The 17,649-nt window shown below is 52.7% G+C and overlaps 1 protein-coding gene across 2 annotated transcripts in view; it reads right to left on the reverse strand.

Moving 5' to 3' along the window:
- CIMAP2 (ciliary microtubule associated protein 2) overlaps positions 1–17,355 on the reverse strand; it is a 32,582-nt gene extending 15,227 nt beyond the window's left edge. Inside the window, exons 1-9 of one of the 2 annotated variants that reach the window (XM_014844378.3) lie at positions 17,210–17,355; positions 16,291–16,378; positions 15,640–15,804; positions 15,348–15,470; positions 10,213–10,350; positions 9,913–10,056; positions 8,201–8,362; positions 7,003–7,128; positions 5,129–5,262 (exon numbers count right to left, since the gene is read on the reverse strand). In XM_014844378.3, coding sequence (XP_014699864.3) covers positions 5,129–5,262; positions 7,003–7,128; positions 8,201–8,362; positions 9,913–10,056; positions 10,213–10,350; positions 15,348–15,470; positions 15,640–15,804; positions 16,291–16,378; positions 17,210–17,259 — 1,130 coding nt within the window. In that variant the 5' untranslated portion in view covers positions 17,260–17,355. Of the gene's footprint in view, positions 1–5,128; positions 5,263–7,002; positions 7,129–7,711; positions 8,363–9,912; positions 10,057–10,212; positions 10,351–15,347; positions 15,471–15,639; positions 15,805–16,290; positions 16,379–17,209 lie in introns of those variants that run through there. The other variant, XM_070509834.1, reaches the window with a different exon arrangement.
- Positions 17,356–17,649: the final 294 nt, after the last annotated feature.

The raw sequence follows: 17,649 nt of genomic DNA on the forward strand, positions 1-17,649 counted from the left end.
TAAAGTATAACATTAAAGATAAAGGGAAGGAAAACACCAAAAATAAATATAATCTTGCCCTTTTCACCACAAACTCACAACACAAGATGGAATAAGATGTGAAAAAAACAACTTAGGAGAGGAAGAGGGAAGAGATGGCATTGGCTTAGTCTAAGGAAATAAGAGGTTATTAGAAAATGGACTGTCTCATATATGAGATGTTTCATACAAACCAAAAGGTAACCACTAAACAAATAAGTAGAACAGAGACACAAATAATGAATAAGGAGAAGACTAAGAAAACAAGCATAGAAAACTACCTAACCGAATTGGTAATCCAAAATACACGGGATGAGAAACAAAAGGAAATGCAGAAGAACCAGAAAAAAGTGATAAAATGGCTTCATCAAGCCCTCCTATATCAATAATCACTCTAAATGTAAATGGATTGAATTCTCCAATCAAAAGACATGGAATGGAGGGATGGATTAAAAAACAAGACCCAACAATATACTGCCTCCAGGCAACACACCTCAGCTCCAACAACCAACACAGGGTCAGAGTGAAAGGGATAGAAGATGATACTTCAAGCTAATGGCAAACAAAAGAAAGCAGGTGTTGCCATACTTATATCAGACAAAGTAGACATCAAGATAAAACAAGTAAAGAGAGACAATGTTAAAAGGGACATTCACCAAGAAGATGTAACACTTATAAATATCTAGGCATCCAACACAGGAGCACCAAAGTACATACAGCAACGACTAACAAACCTAAAAGGAAATATTAACAACACCACAATATCAGTAGGGGACCTCAACACTTCATTCACATCAATGGACAGATCATCCAGACAGAAAGTCAACAAGGAAACAGAGGAAGAAATAAAAAACTAGACCAGATGGACTTAATAGGTATATATAGAACACTCCACCAAAAAACAGCAGAATACACATTCCTCTTGAGCACACATGGAACATTCTCAAAAATAGACCATACGTTGGGAAACACGGCAAGACTCAATAAATTTAAGATAATTGAAATAGCATCTTTTCCAACCATAATGCTACAAAACTAGAAATTATAAGAAAAAAGCTGAGAAAGGGACAAAGATGTGGAGATTAAACAACATGCTATTGAACAAGCAATGGATCATTGAAGAAATTAAAGGAGAAATCAAAAAATATCTGGAGATAAATGAAAATGAAAATATACCATACCAACTCATATGGGATGCAGCAAAAGCCGTATTAGGAGGGACATTCATCACAATACAGGCACACCTTAACAAACAAGAAAAATCCCAAATAAGCAACCTCAAATTACACCTGACTGAATTAGAAAAAGAAGAACAAACAAAGGCCAAAGTCAGCAGAAGGAGAGAAATAACAAAAATTAGAGCAGAAATGCTATTGAAACAAAAAAAGGCAGTAGAAAGGATCAATGAAACAAAAACCTGGTTCTTTGAGAAGATAAATAAAATTGACAACCCCCTAGCCAGACTTACAAAGAAAAAAAGAGAGAAAGCTCAGATAAACAAAATTAGAAATGAAAGAGGAGAAATAACAACGGATACCACAGAAATACAATGGATCATAAGAGAATACTACAAAAACTACATGCCAACAAAATGGATAATCTAGAGGAAATGGATAAATTCTTAGACTCTTACAACCTCCCTAAGCTGAATCAAGAAGAAACAGATCATCTGAATAGACCAACCACAAGGAAAGAGAGTGAAACAGTAATCAAAAGCATCCTAAAGAATAAAACCCCAGGATCAGATGGCTTTCCTGGGGAATTTTACCAAATTTCAGAGAGGATTTAATACCTATCCTTCTCAAGCTATTCCAAAAAATTAGGGAGGATGGAACACTTCCTAACACATTCTACAAAGCCAACATCACCCTGATACCAAAGCCTGACAAGGACAGCATGAAAAAGGAGAACTACAGGCCAATGTCACTGATGAACACAGATGCAAAAATCCTCAACAAAATATTGGCAACCCAAATACAGCCACACATCAAAAGGATCATACATCATGATCAAGTGGGATTCATACCAGGGACACAGGGGTGGTTCAACATCTGCAAATCAATCAATGTGATACACCACATCAACAAATTGAGGAATAAAAACCACATGATCATCTCAATAGATAAAGAGAAAGCATTTGACAAGATCCAACAGCTATTTATGATAAAAAAAAAAACTCAACAAAATGGGGATAGAAGGAAATTATCTCCACATAATAAAGGCCATATATGACAAACCCACAGCCAACATCATACTCAATGGGCAAAAACTGAATTCCATCCCTCTGAGAAAAGGAACAAGACAAGGATGCCCACTCTCACCACTCTTATTCAACATAGTACTGGAGGTTTTGTCCAGAGCAATTAGGTAAGAGAAAGGAATGAAAGGAATCCAAATGGAGAGTGAAGAAGTGAAACTCTTGTTTTTTGAAGATGACATGGTCTTATATATAGAAAACCCTAAAGAATCTATTGGAAAACTATTAGAAATAATTAACAACTACAGTGAAGTTGCAGGATATAAAATCAACTTATAAAAATCAGTTGCATTTCTATAGTCATGAGACTATAGAACTTACAGAAAGAGAATTCAAGAACACAATTCCAATTAACAATCGCAACTAAAAGAATAAAGTACCTAGGAATAAATCTAACCAGAGAGCTGAAGGACTTATACAATGAAAACTATAAGACATTACTGAAAGAAATCGATAATGACATAAAGAGATGGAAAGAGGTTCCAAGCACATGGATTGGAAGAGTAAACATAGTTAAAATGTCTGTACTACCCAAAGCAATCTACAGATTCAATGCAATCCCAATCAGAATCCCAATGACATTCTTCACAGAAATAGAACAAAGAATCCTAAAATTCATATGGGGCAATCAAAGACCCCGAATAGCTAACGCAATCCTGAGAAAAAAGAACACAGCTGGAGGCATCACAATCCCTGACTTCAAAATGTACTACAAAGCTACAGTAATCAAAACAGCATGGTACTGCCACAAAAACAGGCACACAGATCAATGGAACCGAACTGAAAGCCCAGAAATAAAACCACACATCTACGGACAGCTAATCTTTGACAAAGGAGCCAAGAACATACAATGGAGAAAAGACAGTCTCTTCAATAAATGGTGTTGGGAAAACTAGACAGTCAGAATGAAAGTAGACCATTATCTCATGCCATACCCCAAAATAAACTCAAAACGGATCAAAGACTTGAAGATAAGTCCTGAAACCATAAAACTCCTGAAAGAGAATATAAGTAGTACACTCTTTGACATGAAACTTAAAAGGATCTTTTTGAATACCATGTCTTCTCTGACAAGGGAAACAAAAGAAAAAATAAACAAGTGGGAATTCATCAGACTAAAGAGCTTCTGCAAGGCAAAAGAAGCTAGGATCAAAACAAAGAGACACCCCACCAAATGGGAGAAAATATTGCAAATCATATATTTGACAAGGAGTTAATCTCCATAATATATAAAGCAGTCACACAACTGAACAATAAAAAAAAAAAAGCCCAATCAAAAATGGGCAGAGGATATGAACAGACGTTTTTCCAAAGAAGATATACAGATGGCCAATGAACACATGAAAAGATGTTCAACATCACTAATTATCAGGGAAATACAAATCAAAACACCACTAAGATACCACCTTACACCTGTTAAAATGGCTATAACACTAAGACTAAAAATAACAACTGTTGGAGAGGGTGTGGAGAAAAGGAACCCTCATACACTGCTGGTGGGAATGCAAACTGGTGCAGCCACTATGGAAAGCAGTATGGAGATTCCTCAAAAAACTAAAAATAGAACTACCATACGATCCAGCCATCCCACTACTGGGTATCTACCCAAACAACTTGAAATCAACAATCCAAAGTAACACATGCAGCCCTATGTTCACTGCAGCGCTATTCACAATAGCCAAGACATGGAAGCAACCCAAGTGCCTATGGACTGATGACTGGATGAAGAAGATGCGGTATATATATACAGTGGAATACTACTCAGCCAGAAAAATGACAAATTCATCCCATTTGCAGCAACATGGATGGACCTGGAGGGAATTATGCTAAGCGAAATAAGCCAGACTGAGAAAGACAAACACCAGATGATTTCACTCATATGTGGAATATAAACAAACACATGGACAAAGAAAACAGTTCAGTGGTTCCCAGGGGAAGGGGGCTTGGGGGTGGGCACAGGGACTCAAGGGGAGCACTTATGTGGTGACAGTCAAGAAATAATGTACAACTGAAATTTCACATTGATGTAAACAATTATGAACTCGATTGAAAAAAATTTTTTTTCAGACATGCAGTCTATCAAAAATGTTACCCGCCATTACCCTCTGTGAGGAAGCCACCGAAACAGGGAGTAAGTCAAGAAGGAGGAAGACACAACAGGATTACTTTGAGAAATATAAGCATTTAAAAGTTGGTTTTCCCTGAGCAATCTGATCCCCAGCATCTGGTCCTCACGCCCTCACTGCATTTTCTAATATCAACACGATGAGATCTAAAGTGCATGTTTATCCACATTTTAACACTTCTGAAGTTCAGACTGCATTGCAACTGATGGCGTCTTAGGTCAATAAAATACGGCAGCGGCTAACATTTGCAGGCTGTTTTACAGTTAGCCAAGGTATTTCATGCACCCTTTTTCCTTAGGCTCCACAATGACGTGCTGAGACAAGTTTTACCAACTGTCATGAACACAAGAAACTGAGGTTCTGCGTGGAGAGCCCCCAAGGCAGCGCCTCGACTGTGTGGCCGTGAGGAGGAGTTAGTGTTTATTGAGTTCCTTTTCCTTGTACCAGGAGCTCTAGAGAGAGCATCTCATTTGGGCTGCCACCGTCCTCTGCTTATCTGACAGCTGACAAGTGAGGCTCAGAGAGGTTAAGTGATGCGCCCCACCTCACACAGTCAGTAAGCAGCAGAGCCAGGATCTGAACTCTCTCCACTGCCATGGCTGTTTGGCTGGCACTAGGAGCAGCAACTGTGTTCCCACAGGAACCTTGCACAAGGGGGAAAGCCCCAGCCCCCCCACAGGAAGCCCCCGTGCCCTTGCCCCGCTGCTGGAGCTCCAGCGGCACTCACTGCAAGAGCCTGTCCCAGGCCGGGTTGGAGGGATAGCGCTTGGACCCACTCAGGTACAGGGACCGATAGCGCTGCCGTCGGTCCTTTGTCTCCATCAGCCAGGGGTTGAGGTAGCGGCCCACACCTACCGGGTTCTGCACAGGAGAGGACGCAGGACATTAGCAAGCCAGACACCTGGCTTAGAGACCTGCTCTCAGGCGTCCGCCCTCCCCCAGGCTCCTCCCTACTCCATCTGTTATGGGTTGAATTGAGTCCCCAGAAGATACGCAGAAGTCCTAACCCCAGTACATCAGAGTATGATCTTACTCGGAAATAGCTGCAGCTGCAATTAGTTAAGATGAGGCCACACTGGAGTAGGGTGGGCCCTTAATCCTATGTGACTGGTGTTCTTAGAAGAAGAGGCACGCGGAAGAAGACAGGCGCATGACGGAGGCAGAGACTGGAGTGATGCATTTACAAGCCGGGGAATCCCAAGCATTGCCGGCCACACCAGAAGCTGGAGAGAAGCCAGGAAGGACTCTCTCCTCTAGCTTTCAGAGGGAGCACGGCCCTACCCACACCCGGACTCCAGACTTCCAGACTCCAGACCGTGAAAGGATAAATTTCTGTTGTTTTAAAGCACCTAGTTTGTGGTACTTAGTTATGGCAGCTTTAGGAAATTAATACACGATGCCACCCAGAAACCAGGGTCATAGATACGAGAGGTGGCAGCAGACAAGTTCAGTGAGGAGATGCCGCCTGCACAGGGTGACTAGTGAGGGCAGGAGCACCACAGGACAGACACCCCACCTTCTGCCGAGAAGTGGAGCCAAGGGTGGGCAGGGAGAAGTTAGGAGTCAGACACTAGTTCAGGGTGAGGCAGGACTTGCTTCTGACCAGGGAAAGGGCAGTCTCATGGGGGCAGGCTCCCGGTCCAGGGGGTGCAGGCAGAGGGGCTTCCTGCCCTGGGGCAGGGTGAGCTCAACCTCTGGAAGCCTGACCTCACACCAGCCCCTCCTACGGTGGAGTGGCCGGCCATGGGGCAGCAGCATGGACATTTGGCTCTTGTCTAAAGATCTTATTTGAGGTCCCTGAGTGAAGACCCTCTTCCCTGCAGGGGGTGCGGGCTGGAGGTGAGACAAAAAAGGATGCTGGGGATTGAGAAGCTGGTCCTCACGAGGATCAGGCAGCGCAGGGGATGTGAGCACAATTGGGCCAAGCCATCACTGGGGAAGGTGGGGGGGGGGGGCGGTGCAGGAGGGAAGGCTGAGGTGTGGGCTGCGGGATGGGGCAGTGGAAGCATAATGGGAAGGCAGGTAAGTTACAAGCAAGACGTTCCCAGGGACACCAGGAGAGAGATTAAAAATACACAGCTATTCATACCCAGGCAGAAGTAACCTGTGCTCCTGGAAGCCAGGACACGAGCTACCTGATGGGGAGGGAGGTGATGGGGGGTCCTGGGGTGCAGGAAACATGCTCTTCCTCGCCCTGGGGGGTGGTTACCCAGGTGAGTCTATTTTGTGACAAGTCATGGAGCTGTTCACTTAGGATTCATGCACCTTTCTATACAATTATTAGACCCCAATAAAAGCGCGCCTAAAAACTGAAGGTCGGGAAGGAGGTTGAAGCCCAGCGCCATTTGTGTAAATCAAGAAGGCAGGCAAAACCCAAGAACACTGACCAAAAGAGAATGGAGGGAGCATTTCCCCAGAAAATGAGAGCATGAGACGGCTCTGAGGTGGTGTCCCTTAGTGCACTGGTTCTCAACGTGTGGTCTCTGGACCCGCAGCATCTGCCTCACCCGGGAACTTGTGGGAAATGCACATTCCCAGGCCTGCAGCGGCAGGGGAGGCTTCCCGCCCATCACCGTGTGCCCCCAACCCAGACCCACTCACCCAGCTTCCCACAAGCATCTGGTAGGCCTTCATGCCCATCCTCTTGGAGGACAGCAGGAACGGTGGCTGGTTGACCTGTCTGCACTCCTTCTCTGGAGGAAGCCACATCCCGGGACCAGACGTGGCCTAGGGGTAAGAAATGAAGGCTGAAAGCTGGAGAGGTCTGGGGTGCTCAGCCTGGGGCCAGGGCAGGTGAGGGCTCCTGGGGCTGACCTCACTCACCTGGCGGCCCTGGACCTTGAGCCCAGGATGGTGGGAGGTACCCAGCCACCTCCCAACTCACCAGGAGCCCATCTCTGGAGGTGAAGGGACCCTGTAGTGCCTCATGACCCATGCCACCCATGCTAACCCCCTCCCATCAGCCTGACACCTCTCTCCAGGTTCTCAAGGGTCCTCGTGGCCTGGCAGGGTCCATAGAGATGTTCCGGACCCCAGCCTGGGGAGCAAAGCTACACAGACTTTGGAGCTAGATGAGCTGGGTTCCAACCCCGGCTCCTTCTTGCCCTTGTTGGGGGAGCCTGGGCAAATCCCTTCCCATCTCTGGGCCTCAGTTTCCTTTTGTGAAATGCAAATGATGATCCCTCCCTGGGAGTCGAGGGGGCTGGCAGGTGCCTGGCCCAGAGCAGGCATTTGGGAAACGTTAGCACCCTTTTTCCTTCCTCCAGACTCCAGTCCTTCCAAAGCCCTCAGCTGTTCTCTCCCCCGGGGGGCAGGCTCTGCTTAGGGGGCCCCGGCTAGAATCCAGGCCTGTCCAGACCACTGGCTGCCGCCCCCCCAGGGAGAAGCCCACCTGTCCCTTGGACGGAACAGGTGTGCAGTCCCTCTGTGGAGGTAGACCCCTTGTTCACACACTGCCCTGCCCTAGGTTTTGCCCTATTCCCTCTGGGGGGAGTGGGTGGAGCTCAACACTGGCCGGCACTTCCTGGGGACAAGGCTCCATGCTGTGGGCTCTGGTCCGCAACTCCTGCAATTCGCACAGCCACCTGGTTACACTCAGGCGTGTGAACCGAGGCCCAGAGAGTGAGTCAGACTGACCCCACGTGACTGGTAACTGCAAGACCAGGACTGGGAACCAGGCAAGTCTGATAGCCATGGCTGAGCTTTCCCCCTGAAACAGCCACCCCACCCCACCCCGGCCCGCACCGGAGGGCCACCTTCCAAGAGAGGATGGAAGGAAGGCCACGGGGGGGACACTGACTAGTTTTCGGGGGCACTGGCTAAGGGTGGTCCAGTAAATCCTCTCTGGAGGGGTTTTTGGGTTGCGGGGAACTTTCGAAAAAACCCCACGCTTCTGATTGTGACGTGAGTTAAGTTCTTCCACAAAACTCTTGAAATTCATCAGTTCCCTGCAGGTTTTTCCCTAAGAAACAGAGAGGAAAAAAAAGATACATGTTAAGCCAGGAAAATCAAGACCACCTTTCTGGACTCTCACCAGCAATCAGAGAAAAGCAGGCAGCACACGATGTGGCCTCACTCCCCACCCTGCCTGCCCATGTCCCAAGACCAGGCCGACCCCGAGGCCCAGCCGGACCTGGGCAGTTCAGATACTGGCCCCCGCCAGGGCTGGGTTAGTCCGACAGAGCCTCCTGCACCCCTACCTCCGTGCCACACCCCACCCCCAGCTTGCATCTGTCCATTCCTCCCTCCCTCACTCATTTCATGGACCCTTACTGAGCCAGGCACTGTTGTAAGCAGGAGCGACAGTCCAAATATTTAGAATCCAGTGTGATGGGGGAACACAGAGGGTCTTCAGAGCAGTGAAACCACTCTGTGTGATCCTATAACGGCGGACACTCATTACACGTTTGTCCAAACCCACAGAGTGCACAGCATCAAGAGTGAACCCTAATGAAACCATGGGCTTTGGGTGATAGTGACATGTCGATATAGCTTCATCAGCTATAACAAATGTACCCGTCTGGGCGGCATGCTGGCAGTGGGGGAGGCTGTGCGTGTAGCCGGGCACAGAGGGTACACAGGAACTCTGTGCTTTCTGTTCAGTTTTGCTATGAACCTAAAACTGCTCTAAGAAGTCAAGTCAAGTATTTTTTAGATAATAAAAAATACTATTATGTGGCCTGGGCATTGGCCAATCTGGATGGGCATTGGCTGTAGGGCCTGAGGAGGGTCACGAGGCCCCTGCTGTGCTGGGCAGGACCACCTTAGTCGCTGGTCATGGGGAGGTCTGGGGGCCCCAGCGAGGAACCAGGTTGGAGGGTTCATTCAGTGGCTATTTACCAACTGGTCCAAAAGTATGTCGACATTTCACTACCACCACCCCCTTCCTAGCGCTCCCGATGCCCCTGGCACTCACCACCTGCCGACACTCTACATGGTTTGTATTAGACAAACACGTGAGTCCATTGCTATGAGCATGAAGAAAACAAAGCGCTACGGATCGCACAGCAGGAACTCGACGGTGCAGGAAAGGGGGGCGTCAAGCTACAGTTTACCTCAGTTTCCCCTCCCGGCTGCCCAGTTCTCTGCCTTGTTAACACTGCCACTAACCCAGCCAGCCTAGCTGAGTCTGTGATGCCTGGGAAGTGTTTCCAAAACAGCAGGACACCCAGACCTTCACTGTCAAGGTCCCTCAGGCCTGTGGCCAGGCTCTCATCCAGCCCTGGCCTTTGTTCCTCTGCACTTCCCCTGCAGTTCACGCCGGCACAGAGGAAAGAGAACTCGGGGCGAAATGAGACAGACATACTGGGGTTCGATCCCCAGCTCTGCCCCTTACCAGCTGAGCGGCCAGCCTTGGTCTCCATATTTAACACAGCGAGCCCTCCCCTCCCTTGCTATGATGGGGAGGTGAGCAGCTACAGGGAGGGCCCTGCGCAGCACCTGGCACACAGGGGGGTGTCCTGGTGCCGATACATTACTCGGGAATGCACCCCCACACCCCCGGCTACACACCTGCACAGAGTAATGTCCGTAAGGCTGGGGCTTGCTTCGGTCGCCAGAGAAAGTGTCATAGGGGCCGCGGGTACCCATGGATTGCGCCAAGTACGTTTCGATGCCACTTTTGATGGTGTAGGTGCCCGGTGCCAAACCACTCCCCTAGAACAGAGCACTGGTGACAATCCCTGCAGGAGAGGTGCTGAAGCCAGCCCATGGTCCCTCCGGGGTCTCAGTTTCCCCATCTGCTCCAGGAGTCTCCCCCGGGACTGTGCAGGAAGGCAGGCAAGGTCCCCCCGCCTCCGGTGAGGGGAATACCTGATGGGCCAAGGGGGGTGGCTTGTTGGTCATCCTGCACATGAGGCCCTCTGAATGAGACCGGTTCCAGGAGCTCTCCTCCAGCTTCGTGTATGGGTTGCCCTTCTCCCCATAATTTCCAGGGCCTGGATAGTAGTTCTGTGGGGGGTGGGGGGCATAAAGGCCATCAATGCCCCTCCTTGCACTGAGTGCATCTGAGGAAGAGACGCCCCCCAGGAGGGGAACGGATGTTCAGGCCTCTGCGTGTTAGCTGCCCCCAGCGCACAACACTGTGGGCCTGGGAGCCTCCACCTCTGCTAGCCTTCGGTTCCAGCACCCCACTGGCCTGTCCGACTCACCCCTTACCACTCGCATCCTACAGCCCACGCTTCAGCCCCAGGGGGCCCCCTGCAGTCCCCAAACACATGCCATTCTGCCACCCTCCTGCCTTTGTGCTGTTAGCGCCACCTGAGATGCCCTTCCTGCCTTCTTTGCCTTGGAAAATTGTACCAATCCTGCAAAGCCAGCTCAAAGGTCATCTCTCCGGGGAATGAAGCCTTCCTTCCCCTGGCACCCCAGACAGTTGCTTGCTTTGGTGGTCTCGGAAGTCCCACCCGTTACACCCCTGTGTCAAAGCCCTGCATTTGCATGAGTGCGTTTCTCACAGTGCTGTGAACAGCACTGTGACTCAGAAGGATGTAGAGTCCTGGGTTCAATTCCTGCTTCTGCTGCCTCCTGGCTGAGGGGCCTTGGGCACACCACTCATCCTCTGAACCTCATGGTCCACATTTGTAACACGGGGATGGGAAGACATTTTTCCAGGGTAACGGGGATGAAACTAAATAATGTCTACAAAGCCTCCTGCACAGTGACCAGCCCACCGTGGGCACCAACACATGATGAGTCAGGGTGGAGTGGCTGTCTTGGGGGGCAGAAGGAGGTAGGAGAGGTTGAGAATTGTGGCTAGAATGAGCATCTGGGGCCTCGACTGCCAGGGTCAGAAGTAGGGTCTTCGTAGGTGGAGCCAGGAGAGCCACCCTGCTGGGGGGAGGAAGGGTGGGGGGGGGGGTCGATGGGGGAGATGTCCGTGGGTCGAGACCTAGCAGGATGCTTGCTGCCGCTTTGCATCTTTTAGCCACGAGGGGTCACTGCTGCTCCACGGATGACTCAGCCCTGCCCACCTCTGGCCCCTGGAACTGGCCCCCAAGAGGCAGCCCAGAATGGGGCGGACAGGGCAGAGGAGGCAGGGAGCTCTGCTGGGGAAGCCAGGCCGCTGCGGACACCAGATGTGCTCGCCTTCAGGGGAAGCAGACTACCCACTGCCTCCTTCCAGGGCCCGGGGGTTCCAGGTGTGTTCAGGAGAAAGCCTCCAGGTAGGAGACTGGGTCCCTGCATCATGAGTTAGCTGCTTCTCAAGCCTAACATCATGGTCCTGGAGGTGACCCGATGAAATAAAATCAGTGCCATCCACGATTAACAGATGGGGAAACTGAGTCTCAGAGAGGCGAACCTCGCTTCCAAGGTCCCATCTCTGGAAGGGGCTGCACTACGGCTCCAACGCCAAAATCCACTATCCTTCGGAGCCTCTGCTGTTTGCCCAGCACACTGGGGGCACTGGGGTGGGCAGGCAATGAGCACCACAACGTCCCCGGGCCTCAGCAGGGAGGGTCAGGACAAGGGGCCCAAGCAGGTGGCTCCTGGAGCTCAGGACCACGCTGCGCTGCGGGCAGAGCCTCATCTCCTTCAAACCTTCGGGTTCAGGGTGTACGACACACCGGGGCTGATGTGAAAGATTGTGAGTTTATCTGGAATGTCACATTGTCAGAGCTTCTGGGACCCAGGCAAGAGTGATTAACTCTGGGGTTGGTGGCGGGGGGTGGGGGGGGGGAATGCAGGAATCATAACTTAAGATTTTTTTAGCTGGACCTTGAAGAAGAAGAAGAACCCCAGAAGACAGTAGGGGAGGAGGCAGGTCCTCCAGGCGGGTCCCCCAGGCCGGTGGGCAAAGGCAAGGAGGCCAGTTGGGAGAGGTTTGCTGGGAAGAGGGAAGGGAGGGCCCTGCAGGCCGTGAGGTGTTGAGACCTGACCCTGAGGCGTGAGGCGCTTCGGAAGGGGCCTCTGGCCATGGCAGGAGACCAGGAAATCCATGGAGAGACCAGAAGGGGATGGAGAGGGGTGGTGGCTGGGCCAGGGCCCATACCGTGGGGACGGGAAGAGGACCAGGCAAAGCACAGACCCCAGTGACTGCGGGGAATCAGGTGCCATGGCTGGGTTTCCCGCTCTGGCGGCTGGGTGGGGCCATTCCTCCACAAGAGATGCTGAGTTGTGGGCGGGCAGAGGGTGCAGAGTTTGAAGTATCTGGGGGACCTGGGGGTGGGAATCTGCAGACATCACATGGAGCCCGCGGGGCGAGGGAGATCACCCCAAAGAGGAAGGTGGGGAGGGCAGGGGCTGGGAAAGCGGTGCCGTGGAGGGAGGCTGGCAGAGGAACTCCAGGGCTAGGGAGCCCAGTGTCCTCGAAACCAAGAGAGGGGAGGGTGCATTGAGGGAGGGGGCGGTGGGCCATGCCCAGGGCCGGTGGGGGATGGAGCTGGGAAACCAGAGGAAGCATCGCCTTTGTAGGGGCTGTGGTCAGACAGCCCCTGCCCTCTGGGGAAGGACTCAGGGGACCAAGGCAGGCACCCTGCACAGGTAGCATTTGTAGACCTGCAGTAGTGCAGGGGCAAATGGAGGCAACAGAGACTAGTAAAGGCCATCAGGGTCCCAGCCCAGGTCTCATAGTGAGACGATGATGGAGAAAAGCAGGCCCTGGACGTGAGTTTCCCCCAGGGAGTGCCTTCTGCACCCACCGGGCACCATCACCTCCTTGAACTTACTGTCTAGCCCTGAGCCCAGGAGGGAGCCTGCGGGGCCCAGCCAAGGTTCCTGCAGAAGCAGATATGGGGACCGGGGGAGGAGAGGCAGCCAGAAAGGAGGGACAGGCCATGGCCCCTTTACCCTGTTCCGCCAGCACTCACAGATGCCCTGGTGCTGGGGGCTGGGGACACGGGACGGAAACAGACAGCATCGGCTTTGCTCCCCCACTGCTCTGCCATCAGCTGGCTGGGCTCTGACATGAGAGCCTGGGCTCCACAGACAGTCAAGGAACAAAACCCCCGTGAGCAAGCCTACACGGAAAGCGCAGGTGACACGTGGACACCTTGGATTCCAATCCTGCCTCTGCCGCTTGGTAGCTCTGTGACCCTGGGCTCTGCACGCCCAGCACCTGCTTCACAGTATAGTGCCTACTTCTCAGGGTTGTTGTGAGGATTAAATTAATTAGCACACTCAGGGGCTCAGCACAGTGCCTGGCCCACGGTAAGCGCTGTGTTAAGTGTCAGCTATTATTACTTTACACTCGAAGGTAAGGACTCATTTTTTAATGCCTCAAGGCATCCCCTCTCCCTACGTTGCAGTTACAGCTTCTGCACTTGAAGATGCACGTGCCCGTCCCCTGAACATGGCAGAGCAACTTCCAGGCTTCACAGAGGTTTCACAGTGGAGAGGTGTAGGGAGAGGCCCTGGCTCTGGGGGTGGACATGCCCCAGCTTGGTTCTCAGCTGCCTCACTTGCAGCTGTGCAGCCTGGAGCAAGTTGCTTACTCTCTCTGAGCCTCCAGGGCCTCATCAGGAATGACTATAAAACATTAGAATGTTTTAGAGCACAGGTCCTTAGGAGGCAAGCATATACTTATTTAATCCACAAACACTTATTGCATGCCTACTATGTGCCAGGCACAGCTGGGACCAGGAAATTCTGCAGTGAACAAACTAGGCAGATGTGGTGCACCCTCAGGGGCTGATGTCCAGTGAGGGAGAGACACTAAATAAACAATCACAATAGGGACTTCTAGGAAAGTGAGATGTCACCTAGTGGGGGTCAGGTCAGACCTTGGAGCTGAGAGCTGAGGGGTGAGGGGCCGCTGCGGGGAGAAGGGCATTGCTGGCAGAGGGAACAGCAGGAGCAAAGCCCCAGCTGAAAGAGCACGGTGCGCTTGAGGAGCTTGGAGGACAAGAGCGTCCGGCGCAGAGGGCGCCAGGGCCAGGGGAGGCCGGGCACTTAGTGCCCAGCACCTGCTCAGCATGGCGCGGCTCTTGCTTCTCCCTCACAACTCTACTGAGCTTGAACCCCACTCAGTGTCCCCCCACAGGGATGATCACCCACCCACAGCGATGCCACTGCCACCCTCCTGTCACCCCACCTCTCACGGATGCCTGCTGCCACCCCACGAGTGGGGTTCGCCTCCAAAAACGTAAATCAGGGCCCTCCCCCATCAAAACCCCCCACCGTCCTCCCACAGCACTTGGAAACAAACCTGAAGCCCCCACCTTGCTGAAAGGTCCTCATGGCCTGGCCCTCACTCCTCTGTGCTCTTACCTCCTCCCGCCTGCACCTACTCCCTCCAGCCACACTGGCCTCCTGCCTGCCAGTCTAAATCGCCAAGCATGTCCCCATCCCAGGGCCTCTGCCTCTGCTGTTCCTGCTGCCTGGAAGGGTATTCTGTAGATACTGTGAGTCTCCATGGCTCACATCCGGCAGGTTTTGCTCAGATGTCACCTCCTCCCAGAGGTCTGCCCTGACTACCCTGTAAACTGCACCTCCATCACTCTATCCTTTCCCTGTCTCATTTTTCCTCACAGGCTTGATTATATATGATTTGCTTCTTTGCACGGTTGTTTCTACTACAAGGACACCAGCGCCATGCGGGCAGGGACCTTGTCTTCATCACTGCTGGGTCCCCAGGGCCTAGAACGGTCCACGGCACTTATTGGGGGCTCAATCATTATTTGCTGGCTGGCTGGCTAGATACCTAAATGGATGAGTTTGTTGAGCAGCTAACGTATGCCAGGATCTCTACTGGGGACTCAGAGATGAACCAGACCCGCCTCTGCCAGCAGGAGCTCCCCGCCTGGCGGGAGAGACAGGTGAGGAATGGATAGACGACAGCCGGTGGGCTCGAGGCTGTGGCACTGGAAAACAGAGGGGCTGTGGAGACCCAAAGGAGAGCCTGGCCCAGCCTGGGGAGGAGACACGTGGGAGGAAGGGCGCGTCCAGCACCTTCTGGGCTGCACGCTCTGCAGAGAGCGGAACGGGGAGCCGTCTACGAGGACACCTACCCCAATGAGTCCTCGGAAGCGAACCTCCCCGGAGCTGAGCAGCCCCCGCGTGCTGCACGGTTTCTGCTGCAGCTGTTCCAAGAAGTCTTTGAAGTTGTAGGAGCCAGGCCCCAGCTTTTCCTTCTGCCCCAAGAGAAGAGAGCAGAAGGTGAAAACTTTAAACTTGGGAATGCCCGCATGGGAAGGAGCCCCGGGGGTAGTATGGGATGAGCTCTAAAGGATGAGCTCTACCTGGGCCTGGGGGACACTGAGGCCACCAGGCAGTGGGGAGCCGCGAGGCCCCGGGCCTCACCTGCAGCTTCTTCTCCCTCAGGATGGCCTGGTACTGGAAGTGGGGCAGCTGGGTGAGCCGGGTGGCTTCCTGGGCCTTTGCCCAGCCTGTGCCCACCTCCTTCTTTAGCTTCTTCTTGCTGAAGCAGGTCTCCTTGCTGCCATAGGTCCCAGGTCCTATGTGGGACTGAGTCAGCACGCAGTCAGAGCCAGGCCAGCCACACCCAGCCAGTCCACCCACAGAGCAAGTCTTCACCAAGCCGCCACTCTGACCTGGGGGTGGCCAGGCAATGCCCCTCTGTGGCCCACACCCCCAGCACCGAGCCTGGTACCTGGGGCATGGCACTCAAGGGACAGTCAACACACTGGCCCCCACACTTTGGAGAAGTGCAGTGACTCGTTCAAGAGCCCACAGCCAGTCAAGGCAAGAGCTGGGCACGGAGCCCAGGGCTCTGCGCCCCCCCCCCGCCCCCCCCTTCTTCACTGCACCCCTGCGTTTATCAAACACGTCTGAGGCCCAGCTCTGAGCCAAGCTCTGCGCTGAGGTCTGAGGGCATGGAGAGGTGTAAGGCACAGCCCTCACACAGCTCAGCTCACCGGCCGGCCATGGCGGGGGACTCGGAGGGGCAGGGCCAGACCACGCCGGAGAACCAGGGAAGCTGAGCAAACTCACCACGTCCACGGAATGCTGCCTGGAGTACGGGGCTTCCGTGAAGGTGCTGAACTTCTTCTGGTTGGGATAAATGGCGGAGACGTCAAACCTAGGGAGGGACAGAGGCAGGGTGAGAGCCTAGTGCCTGGCACCCAGCCCTGGCAAGGGCAGTTCTGGGGGCTGGGGGAGTGGCCTCCCAGGGGAGGTGACTTTGGGGCTGGTTCATGAAGGATGAGCAGGGCTGCTCCCACCTCGGGGTCTTCCTCCTTCCTGGTTCCCTCTCCCTGGATACCATTCTTGCCTGGTCCCCTCACCCCTGTGGCGGTCTTTACTCAAAAGCACCTTCTCAGTGCAAGCCCCAGCCCATTCCTCAGCACTTGCCAGCTCCTTCCCCCCAGCTCTCTTTTTCTCCATAGCCCTTATCACTATCCAACATTTTACATACTTTTCTGGTTTGTTTATTATCCTCTCCAACCACCCCTCCCCCGGAAGAATGCAAACTCTTTGAGTCCCGGGTTTTGCTATTTGTTCACTGCTGTATCCCCAGATGCTAGAACTGTGCCCAGCCCAGAGTAGGTGACAGATAGATATCACAGGTGACATATATATAGACAGATATCTCCTATGTAAATACGAATGAAAAAGACACCTGGGCTGAGATCCTGACCACGACTTTTGAGCTGATTGACCTACAATGGGCCAAGTCACTTGGCCTCTCTGAGCCTGGCACATGGTAGGTGCTCTTGAGATGGTTGTAAATGACTTAAGAAGGATGGTGAAAGGACTCTGGGCAGGGAAGCGCAGCAGGTATGAAGAGGAGAGAGACTACGGCCCCCTCCCCTCACTCCAGCCCCCTCCCCTCACTCCAGCCCCCCTCGTATCCCCCTCCCCCAGGCTCCAGAGCCCCAGGCCAAGTCGCCCCGCCCTCGCCCCGCAGCACCTGTGGCTCTGCACCCCGAAGGGCGCTCCGCTGAACCACTTGGTGGCCATGGCGCTGGCCTGCCCCCCGCAGTGAGGTCCTCAGAGACCCCTCCGCGGGACCCTGCCGCTGGCTGGCCCCGCCGCTGCCACGGCAACCGGGCTTTGTGATTCGAGTCACCGAGGTCGGTGTGCGCGTCTTTGCCACGTGGCGCCCCGCCCCGCAGCCGCTGTGTCGCGGACTCTTTGATTCTGCTTCGCGCATTTTCACCGCTTCCCTGTCAGAGGTCCCTCCCTGAGCCCTGCAGATTTAATGGACCCTCCTGGTGGTTAATATGGATGCCATTTGGGCCACTTTAGAGTCATTTGTCGAGGAACTGGTTCTGATTTCTTGCTTTATCCCAGCGCCTGGCAGCGGGCCCGCTGGGGCGCGGCGTTCGCCGGGTGCTCATGGGACACCGA

Source organism: Equus asinus, chromosome 5 (assembly GCF_041296235.1).
Source record: "Equus asinus isolate D_3611 breed Donkey chromosome 5, EquAss-T2T_v2, whole genome shotgun sequence".
NCBI lineage: Eukaryota > Metazoa > Chordata > Mammalia > Perissodactyla > Equidae > Equus > Equus asinus.